General features: G+C 41.7%; 1 protein-coding gene across 1 annotated transcript in view; it reads right to left on the bottom strand.

Annotated features, from left to right (window-relative positions):
* Positions 1 to 11,911, bottom strand: part of RSPO3 (R-spondin 3) — an 83,863-nt gene extending 71,952 nt beyond the window's left edge. The window contains exon 1 of the mRNA XM_006778454.2: positions 11,622 to 11,911. Coding sequence (XP_006778517.1) covers positions 11,622 to 11,718 — 97 coding nt within the window. The 5' untranslated portion in view covers positions 11,719 to 11,911. The remainder of the gene's footprint in view (positions 1 to 11,621) is intronic.
* Between the last annotated feature and the right edge of the window lie 6 nt (positions 11,912 to 11,917).

The following is an 11,917-nucleotide window of genomic DNA, read 5'->3' as shown; positions in this document are numbered from 1 at the left end:
CTTGCAGCACACTGGTTGAAAATCGCTGGGCTAAGGTCATAGGAGTACTGAAATAGGCTGAAGTCATCCTGAGCCATAAAGGAATGTGAAACTTACCACATTAACAATATGATCAGTGGGAGATCTGTGTCCTTGTTCCATTGAAAATCCATCATATGAAGTGACAGAGTCTTTATTTGGGGTATGTGAGGCAATGCCAATAATTTTAAAGGCAAACTTTCACTTAGGTTATTAAGTATATTTATGCTAACTTAATATTTGCCTGTAGAAAGATTTAAAATTAGAGCATTGCTTAGTTATTGATCATTTCTACTTAGCTCCTTCTGGTACCATGTTTCAGCATGGTATTCTTTTCAGTACAAGAAATCGTAAGTTCATTGTTGGCCTTTTCCTAGCTCTAGAGGTTTTAGAACTCCAGTCCTGATGTATTATACTACTATGTTCTTATTTCCAAGGGTTAATTCAGTAATACTATATGTACATTGACCTTAGGATGTTTATAAGAGTCCCTTCCCTTCCCTTTCCATCCTAATCAGACACCTCTTTTACAAAGACAACTAAATTCCTTGGGTTCTTTTTATCTACTCAGGAAGGGAGGGGGAGCACTTGGAATGATGACAGCAGGAGTTCTGTACGTGTGTTTGTACTCAAGCACGCAGACAAGGTGGTTTATATGGTGATGGTGACATGAGCTGTGTACGAATACCAGTGGCATATTTCCATCTCTTGCGTGCTTAGGGTGAATAACCTATTGAAGGGAAAAAAAAATTGGTGGAAAGCATTGTTTTCTGGTGGATTTTCTGCTCCTTATAACTCATGATTGTTCCCAATCCTCAGGGACAAGTAACTAGGTCTGACCACGTAGCAATGGCTCAAGTGTGCTGTGATGACCCTCCGCCCGCGGAGCCTGGCTTTCCTCAATCTAATTACTTTTGGCAAGTGTGGTTATTGGGATTTGGCCTAGTGACTCACTAGAACCCAAATTCTCCCAACAAGCCCCTTTAACAAGCAAAATTAAGTTTGACAGGAAGCCTAGACTTCCACCTCACTATCCATGGAGCTTTCTCTGGTTTGTGACAAGGTTTGAAAATCCTTCCTAGACTAGAAAAAATAATAAACAAGATTTAATGAAGATAACCACCCAACGAAGAGCACATTAGGAGAGAAAAAAATCGGTAAGTTCATGAATAAACAACCTACTACAAAACTTAACCCATTAAGATAGAGTTAAAACTGCTACTTATAGTAGTTTTACAATCACCAGTAGTCAATTTAAAGTTGGTCAGGGATTGTAGAAACTATTAAACAATGGGATGTTTATTTATTATTAGGCAGTTCTCTAACCATTACGTTTTCCTAAAAACAAAGAGGACTCTAGGGTACATTACCAGTCAGCAAATATGACATAAAAATATTTGCTTATTAAGTAGCTTTGAAAACCCTTTGTGGCATGGCTGATACCCCATCTTTTATCCTATTTACTGCCTCACTCACCCATGGTACACAGAGTTCAGCAGCAAGCACACTCAGCCCAGATTACACCTCCCCCAGCAGCTGTATTCTTACTCAGTGAAGTCCATATCTGTTCAACTCACTACGGTGCCCTCCTGTGTGCCTTGGCTCTCTCTTCTTGGACTCTTTGGCTGAGACAGTTCTCTATCAGCTGGTCTTGTCTGCACTAGGCAGTGTCACAAATTTAACATTACTCTATTGATAAACAATATGGGATTATCTAACTGCTTTATATTTTAAACTATTACCTGTTCAAATGACATATATCTCATTTCTTATCACACTACGTACAGGCTTTTTCATCTATCTAACCTTCATGAATGGGCACCTTTTTCAACAGTTGCTCAGCAGTAATAGCCATTCTCAAATTAAGGATCCAACAGGACTATTTTTAAAAATATATATGTCCAGGCCCCAGCCCCAGAGCTTGCTCCGTTTGGTTGAGGGCGTAGTCTGGCATTGATTTGCCTTTTTTTTTTTTTTTTAAAGATCTCCAGGTGATTTTCATTTGAAATCAGGATTGAAAATTACTGTACAAAGGCCCATAAAACAAAAATTCACAGAGGAGGTTACTGTTAATGCTTATGGTAAAAGTAATATAAATAACAGATTTTATGAAGCATCATAAAGATAACTTTTCAGGATAACAAAAACTAGTCAGTGAAATATCTATTGTGGTTGTAAATTACATAGACAGATTTTGATATTTAACTGAAAAATTATAGACTGTACCCACATCCTCATGCCTAAGTTCATCTTATCTTGGACATCCACACCGTAGATGGGAATAATCTCAGAGCATTTCATACAAACTGTGCGAGCCTATTGTCCTAATGAAAAAAAAATCAGCAGCTTTTTATGTTTAAAATCATTAATAGGGCAGGTTTCAAGAAAGAGAGGAAAGGGTAAAGGAGAGAAAGAGCTTTGGGAGAGAATATCAGAATACCAGAAGCAAACTCTATAGTAAATGTTTGAAAAAACTTGCGGTTTGTCAAATGAGGAGGAAGAAATAATGAGCAAAGGGTGAGTAAGGGAAAGAAAAAAAGTAAGGTGAGGTTTGAAAAAATGCTTCCATGATTGCTTCCATACCAATCCCAAGAGTTGAGGTGATGAGAAGAAATCCAGGGAGAACAGGGGCTTTAGAGTCAGCTGGGCTGGAATCCCAGGTCCACTACATCTTCATTGACTGATCTGGAGCAACTAACATGGGACTATTGGCACCTTCCTTACAGGGTGAGTGTGAGGACTAAATGAGATAATATTTGCAAAAAAGCATCAAGTTCAGGGTCGGGCCCTCACAGATAGTTAGAACACAGCAGCTATTTAAGTAATAGCCATTATCACAGCACTCGTTTCAAAAAGTAAATATAAATGTATTATATGCAGATAAAACGTATATAACAGTGGCTCTGAGAACCAGAAAGCTATAGCTTGCTATGAAGCATTTACACACACTTTGGCACAACATTTTTCTTCTTTCTTCTCAACAAAATGTGACTGATACGCGCCTCTCCTGACATGACAGCCTCTGTGGAGGTGACTGTGTTCATATCTGAGAGGTCCTTTTGCATGAGTGGAGAATATAGCAATGAGAAACTAGCTGTTCTTTTTCTTACCAGCTTATCAAGCATATGTTAAGAAAACAGTGTTCTAAAACAAGCAGCTCACAAATTCTGTTATTTTATATTGTGTGGTGGTGGTTTGTGTTATGTGGTTATAAAATGGGGGCTGCTTTACCACTTACTCTCAGGAATGTGCTTTGTATCGGGGTATAATTATAAATATGCTTACCAGCTAGTTTTCTGAGGACAATTTTTGGGAGTGAATAGAGTGCATTGCATTATTGTGTATTCATTTGAGAAATGGGTTTTAAGGTAACTGAATCCAATCCCATGCTCATGCCAAGGTCTCAGAAGAGAACTATGAGAATAGACACACTAGGAAATATAACCTGCTTCTGATACAGAAGGTTCAAAGTGACTAGGAGAAGAAGGAGAGGGTGTGGAGTGGAGTGGTTACTAGGGCTGGACAATTACTCGGTGGGGATGTTGCAGTGGTAATCCACACACTGTGTGTATGGACTGGATTCCTTCCAGTTTCATCCCACCCTGAGATGCTCTTATTTTAAGAGAGTGCACTTTGTAGAGAAATGTGCTTGGACATAGAATTGCACTGTTTTGAGTAGATGCTAGATCTAAATGGAATATTTTCAAAAAATCATGTTTACATCTTAAGAAAACTCGTCTTTCTTTACCATAAAGTTTTTCAAGTTTCCTATGATCTGTGTCAAAGCAATATAGTCTCACATTTAATGAGACTTCCAAGTATGGTCTTCAGTTCAAAGATTTGGCAAGTTCAAATTGCAGCTCACGATACCAGTGACCAGTTTCATATAATACAGAGTCCCATATGTAAAAATGAGAAGCCATAGTTGAGAATAATATATTAGACTCTAAAACAAATGCATTAGTGTAATAAATCATATTTTGAAGCTACCAATAAGGGTGAGTCTTAATGTCAGCCCTGCAAACACTTTTCATAAACAAGGCACCATTTGATTTTGTCTCGAGCATTCAACTATACCCTTTATGTGAGTGACTCCAAAATATTTATCTTCAGCCCCTGACACTCTCTGAAACTTTAATTTGGAGTTACTAAATGTTCAACTGGCCCTCAAGAAAGATAACTCAAAAGAAAAATAAGTTTCTTACCACATATGCTTTTCCTACCTTCCCATCGATTGTTTTTCCATTCACACAGACCTGAGTCTTTATACTCTAAAGTTTAGTGCCAAATATGGTCCACTTCCTCTTTTCCCTTAATATCCAACTTGTTTCCAAGACCTATGGATTTGTTCATAATATAAATTATGTGCTGTATGTGCTCTCTTGCTCAATCAGGAACGGTCATAGCACAGGGCCTTACTACCCTAAACCTGGGCCATTTAATTGCCACCTTCATCCCAGCACAGGCCCCTTCTGAAAGTCTGCCATTATAGGGAACTTCTAAAGCTTCTCTTAAGTTATGTTCCAAACCAGATCCCTATGACTGTGAGCCAAAGGACAAGATGGGCCTGCTGAAGACTGAGTACACTGATTGGTGCCATGGCTAATGTTTTCAGGCACTAGAAATTGTGAAGGGTGGGAAATATCATAATTAATTCATTATGGACTTTGATAAATTACTTATTAACTAATGTTTATATGATTCATTTACTTGTAGTAAATGAATATTTATATTTGCTTTCATTCTTAATCTTTATCTACTAAACTTAGTTGAATAAGACAGTTAAGTTTAAAACTATTTAACTCCCTAGTCTTGACTTATGCTTCTCATACCCAAAGACGAAAAGTTGAAGAGACTATAGGAATCACTTAGATCTACATTTTTTAAAGATATAATTTTTATTGATTTCAAAGGGGATGAGAGAGGGAGAGACAGAAACATCAATGATGAGAGAGAGTCACTGATTGGCTGCCTCCTGCACACCCCACACTGGGGATCTAGCCTGCAATCCAGGCATGTGCCCTGACCGGGAATTAAACTTTGACCTCCTGACCTCCTGGTTCATAAGTCGATGTTCAACCACTGAGCCCACGCCAGCCGGGCTAGATATAAATTTTTAACCACCATCTTATTTCACGGTGAGGAACTGCAACTTAGTGTGGTAACCTTGACTAGGTTATCCAGATGTTAGGAGCAGTGCTGGGTCTAGCATCTGGTCTACTTCTCAGTCTAGTTTTCCTCACATACACTGAGGACTCTCCTCAATGGCTTCTTAGGCCTCAATCTCTATCATGAACTTGTGATGCTTGCTATCCATCAGATTCCTAAAGGTCAGATGGAACTTTAATAAGGTAGAGTTTTGAATACTGGATTAGATTCTTGCATGAGGTATAAAGGCAGTTAAAAGCTCTAAAAGATATATTTAATTGGGCGATCATATCCTTTAGTACCAGTTTTCTTTGAGAAAATTCCAGAAACATGTTAGTGACAGCAGATGGTAACTTGGTTCCTTGTCAAGATGACAAATAAGGCAGAAATGCTCTCATCAGAGAAGAGGCACCTGTAACCATATTTTTAAAAATAAAATTTTGAAATTATTCAAATGTCTCACATGTAAAAAGAATTCAGGTAATTTGTTTAAAAGTTTCATGTTGTTGAAACACCTTTGGAGCATAAAATGGGATTGCTTAGCACTCAATGGCACTGAGGCAGTAAGCATTTTCGGCACTGCCACAATTCTTGAGAGTGGACCATCCTATTCTTTTCAATATTGCTGGATGAGTACTTAAACAGAATGTTAGCAGTATTCCTTAATGGGAAGGTCTGATGGGTAGAATTAAATAAATAGAAAAAAATGGGCAGTGTCTTCTACAGATGTATATTTTATACTAGAGGCCTGGCGCACGAAATTTGTGCACGGGGGTGGGAAGGGGTCCTCCACCCAGTCTGCACCCTCTCGCAATCTGGGACTGTTGGCTTCTAACTGCTCGCCTGCCTGTCTGATAGCCCCTAACCACTTGCCTGCCTATCTGATCACCCCTAACCACTCTGCCTGTCTGCTGGATCACCCCTAACTGCTCGCCTGCCTGCCTGATTGTCCCTAACTGCTCACCTGCCTGCCTGATCGCACCTAACCGCCTCTGCCTTGGCCCCTGCCGCGTGGCTTCGTCCAGAAGGTTGTTCGGCTGTCCAGCCTAATTAGTGTATTTTGCTTTTATTATTATAGATTCTATATAATTTTGTTAAGGTATAATTGCAAAGTGTTTTAAATTTACTAGGTTGTCCATCAGATGGTAAATTTTATGATAAGCTGATAATTTTCAACCTTAAAAATTTTTTTTTCACAATTTCACATTATTCCTCAAAATCAAAAGCAAGGCAAAAAAACCCCACCCCACTATGTAATTTATGATTCAACACTTTTTCAAATGGTCATTCTCAAAAGAATGTGAGTGTACAAGGCACTGTTCAGAGAAGAAATAGTCCTAACCAAGTAAAACATATAATTTCAACACACTGTCTTGCATGATCCTTACCATGCTCTCAAACTGAATGATGTTTTTCTAACGGTAACCAAAGTTGATTCTTACATTTCATGAAACATAATACCCTCTCTGATGGCATTTCAAGAATTCACTACTTGGAAAAGGATTTTGGGGTGGGCGAAAGGGGAGTGAATAGTAAGGAAGTGGGAAGAGAAGTTAGCACAATGTCCAAAATGAAGCATTTGAATAGAGATAAAAAGGGAAAAGATGATTGAGTAAATCACTATAGGTAGTATAGTTTTATTTTTGATAGTTCATTCTAATAACGGCAGAAGGATAATTTGATCTTAACTCTACATGGGGTCTGGCAACTTCACATAGTATTCTATCAACGTTACATAGAATTAGAGCACTATTACATTAAAAAAGATTTAACCATTTATATTTTAGACTTTTAGTAGCAATTTAAAGATATCTGTTCAGACTCAAATAGTTTAAAGTGAGCCCAGCCGGCATTGCTCAGTGGTTGAGCGTCAACCTCTGAACTAGGAGGTCAAGGTTCTATTCCTGGTCAGGGCATATGCCCAGTTGCGGGCTTGATCCTAGTGCAGGGCATGCAGGAGGCAGCAAATTAATGATTCTCTCTCATCATCAATGTTTCTATCTCTCTCCATCTCTCCGAAATCAATAAAAATATATTTTAAAAAATAGTCTAAAATGATCAGATGACTAATAAATTTGTTTTGTAGTAGTGTGGCAAGGGTCTCTCCATAATAACTTGAAAATCAATTTTAACTACATTTTGTAATTTCCATTCATAGCATTCTGGGGATCTAATTTGTAGAATATTAAATGCCAGGGAAATATTTAATGTAAATGAGTTAGCAAAACTTACCTACTTATAAATTGAAATACTGTTCATATTTCATGCTTAAAGTAATATAGACATGATGACATTAAATCAATTTCACACTCATTCTTATATTCTCAATTACTTTATGTAGAATAACTTGGCACTAAAAAGACAATGTTTAAAAATTATCACCCTTAATGTTCTTGGTAAAATCCTTGTTAAACTATAAAATAATTAATTTAATAGTTTAAATAATTATAAAATAATCTGATAGTCTAATGATGATTAAACTAGAATTCACAAAACTAAAAGTCTTTTGCATATATTTAGATGTCATTACTAAGAGTTTGAATTTGTGATTCACACAGATAGCACATGATATGTTGCAGAATATACCTTCTCCAGCAAATTTTACTCATGTCACCATGTATTAAATTTCTCTTAACAACAAGGTAGACTGTTAACAAAGGTAGGCAGGTGAGAAAATGTATTGTAGCCAATATCCAAACCATACTTTCATTTAAAAATAATATTACAAAATTCAGAACAAAATAAAAGATTTTCCCACCTTATTGTTAACTTGTTATTTTCCAAGACTAGAGTGTAATCACCAAGAGTGCATCAGAATCTCAAAGAATGGCTCGACATCCTGAAACAATGTCATGAGCAATAACCAGTATATTCCAATGAACCCGTTTTTATTTTATTACCATTAAAATATTCCCTTTGTATTCTTACTCCTTTATTTAAAACACCTTTATGAAAGATTCAAAAGCTTTATAGATTGTGCCATGGATACTTTGTAATTATTATGCATACAATGGCTTTTCAAACCTTGCATTTATCTGAAATGTAAAAAATTAAAATCCAATTAGTACATGGCATTACAAAAAAGAATACTACAGTGGCAACTGATGTTTCTAACAATAGCCTTCTGGCATAATATGATCCTGCAATTACTTCTGAATAACCAAATAATATTATATTTAACAAGCTTCACTATTATTACTCGTTAGTTAATCCTTTGACATTGGTCATTAATGTATAATACATACAAATATCATTTCAAAAACTTCCAGTCAAGCAGAACAGCGTATTCTCCAAACATATTGGATAAATGATTGTCTAGAGACCATAAGATTACTTAGCATGCCTGACATCTTCTCTCACACATGAATCAGCATATCATATAAATAGCAGGGGACAAGCTTCACTTACTAACTGTATAATTTTGTATAGCTTACTTAGCCTCTGTTTGTTGGGTTCAATCTCTGTGAAATGAGAATATTAATGCCCGCCTCTTTAGATCAAGTGGTTATTTAGAAGCTCAAATGAATAATTCAAATGAAAATGTGGAGCAATAGTAAGGTATTGTGGTTATTATCATGGCAAATTTGACTGTTAATTTCATTAGCAGATAACCTGGAATTCAGAAGCTGACTGTACTAAGTTGTAAAGGCTGAGTTGGAGAGAAATTAAAAGTTGAGTTTCAGGTTCTTGATTGAGCATCCTAATGCTTACCTCTGAAAACATTGCTACCTGGGAATTTTTAAGTAACAATTGCATTGTTACTTAAAATAAATTCAATTTAGTCATCTCTAGGAACTGGATATGAATCCAAATAGGTGAAAACGTTATTGTGTATTTATCAACCCATAATTCAATATAGTATATATTTAAAAGTTCTGTGTGAAATGTCTCTTTTATAAGAGGAAACAGTATCATTAGTTTGCAACAACATAGAGAGAAGAGTCTAGCAGTTGTGTGGGGGGAAGGAGGGAAATACCTGATATGGCTTCATTTGCTATATCTGAGGATTAACCATGGTTCCTTCAACTTGACATTTAACACTACAAATGAATATTTTTTTGTGCAAGACACTTTCTACTAAAATATTCAAAAGACCGTAAGTTCTTAGTTCAATTTTCTCTCATGTCTTAAGAGTTTAAGGAAGCGAAGCTATTTAACTACAGTCTAGAAGGGACACTCTGAAACATTCACTGAAGTTGTCTCTTTGAAAAACAGGAGAGGCCACTTTCTAAAATCCCTGTTACCTTATTTTTCATTACAGAAAACCTTTCCTGGTCCTTGAGAAAAAGTCTCCATGTGTTTCTTTCAGAGATTTTTAAAGAAATGAAAATGTGCACATGCAATCTGGCCTTGAGTTTCTGGACATTTAACAAAGATCTCTCCTTCCCCACCACCCCTTCCCCATTCTCCACAACAACAACAACAACAAACCCATTGCTGCACCTGCCAAGAGAGTCTGGCAAGTCTCCTCGGAGGACGCAAGGGGTCGCCCCTCTCCCAGGATTGCACCAGCAAACCCGGCCGCCAACGCAGACCGCAGAGCGAAGGAGCATCCCCGGCTCTGGGAGCTCTCTCCAGGCCCCACTCCCACAGAGTAATTGGAATTTCATCCCAGTCCCACCCACTCCCTCTCTCATCCCGCTACACAACCAGAGGGCGCCTTTGACTCGGCCTGGAGATGATTAAGGCAGAGAAGCAGTTTGCCTTTTGACTCCGCGATTCCTCCAGGGTCCTATCCTAGAGGTGCGCTCCCTGGGCAGCCTCCCTGGGCAGCGTCCCGCACCGCCGTCCTCGCTCAGGGAGGAGGGAACCGATGGACGGCCAACTTTCTTTCCTGTCTCTTCCTTCAGACACGGGGGCTCCGACACTGCAACCGGAGGCACTTGACACACTGACACTCGGGTCCCGGTCCCCAGCCAGCCAGGGAGCGGCTTCTAGCCCCGTGGGTCCTCCGTGGGGCGGAGGGAGTGGACTCTGAGCTCCAGGTGGGCGCCGGCTGGAAGAGGGATTAGCAACCAGGAGGCTGTGCTGGTGCCCGGCATGGGCATCCTTCTTCCCAGGGACCCGTGACTCCGATCCCCGGCTGGACGCGCAAGGAGAGGGGAGGAGCGGGGAGGGGGCGCAGGCGCGAGCGCAATGCTTGAGTGAAAGGATGGCCGGAGGAGTGAGGAGGAAGAGAAACCGCCCAGGAGCCAAGAATAATAAATCGGATGCCCTGACACGTTTAGCTTAACTTAGGTCCTCCTGCCCCCTGCCACGCGATCCGAGAGGCGGTGAGGCCGGGCCGGAGCCCCTGGAGCTCGGGCCCCGCCACGTTTCTAAAAGGCAGTTTTCAGGTGAATCAAACCTTGTCCGCGGGAGACCAGGGGCACAAAGGCAGCTTTCAGGGGACCCTCCCGTCCAGGGGCAGGGCAGGGGCGAGCAGCGGCGGGGAAGCGGTGACTAAATCTCCATCTCACACAAGCCTGTGCTGTGTCCTCCGCGTGGCGCCCGCGCCGGTCCCGAGGAGCTAGGGGGGCTTTCCACGCGCGATCAAGAGCCGCCCAACGTCGTTGCCTCCCACGCCCAGGAGGTCCGAGGGGCCAAGGCAATAGCATCACCCTCTGTGTCCCCAAGGGCTCCGGGCGGTTTCTCCCTCCCTCTCCCCAGCAGCGCCCCCCACACTAAAGCCAGGGAAGACCCCCGCGCCCCTCCGACCCCCGCTCTGCTGTCCTCCAAGGGACTGCCGCCCCAGGCACGGGCGTTCGAGCGACCGGCGGGCCGGGCTACCCAGGGGCGGGGAGAGGTGACATTCCCGGGGTTGTGCCCTCATCTCAGGAGGGCACCGCTCTCACACAGACCGACCTGGATCGAGGGTGCTCCGGGGTGCCCGTTTCATCCCAGCGGGGACACGGTCTAAAGAAGCGCCCACAAGCCAACCTACCAAGTCACGGAGTCAGGGTCAGAGACGGCGAGGAGGCGAGCTTGACTCTTTAGGGGGCACCCCACCCCCGGTACCTGTCTGCCCGCCAGAGAGGGGACCGGCTTGAAAGAGCCTGAGATGTTCACGTGTGACAGGCCAGGCTGAGCCTGGAAACCGGCTCTGCACGGCGGTGCCGGGGTCCCCACAGCCCGGGGTGGGCAGGGGCGCCCCTGGGATTCGGGGTCCCCGTCCGAGTCTCGAAAGGAAAGCGCGAATCCCTAGAGCTGGTCAAAGGAAAGACCCGACTTCTCCGCGAACCTGAAGTTCCCGGGGGCGGGAGAGCCCTGGGCCCCGGGGATGCCCGGCTGCAGACTTATTTGAGGCAGAACTAATTGTGAGGATAGGCGTCTTGATAGTGGTTGCCTTTGCGGGTAACAGTAGTGATGAAACAGGACACAAACCAGGCTTCTGAGGGACCAGCAATATTGTTTCTTCATCTGGGGTGAACGCGGCGGGAGGGAGCGAGCAAACGCGGAAAAGACCCCGCACTTACTTCTTCGCTGGCGCCTTCCCCGGGAGGCGTTTTGGCTGCCGATGTATTCCATAAAGTTCAAAATGATAAAAAACCAAGAAATCAGTCGCAAGTGCATAGTAACCCAGTACTGTTTCCCTTCTTGTCCTCCTTTTTCTTTGATTGGTAATTATCTGGGTGTTTTAGGAAGATATGTAGGTGTCAGGCGTACGGAGAGCGGCGGACAACTTCTCCCCTCGGATCCGATGGGCGCGCTGGGCTGGCCAGCGGAGCGGGCGGGTGGAGAGGGAAACCAACTATTGTACTTTCAAGTGGTC

This window comes from Myotis davidii, unplaced genomic scaffold (genome assembly GCF_000327345.1).
Source record: "Myotis davidii unplaced genomic scaffold, ASM32734v1 scaffold147, whole genome shotgun sequence".
NCBI classification, from domain to species: domain Eukaryota; kingdom Metazoa; phylum Chordata; class Mammalia; order Chiroptera; family Vespertilionidae; genus Myotis; species Myotis davidii.
This window is presented reverse-complemented; position numbering and strand designations above follow the sequence as displayed.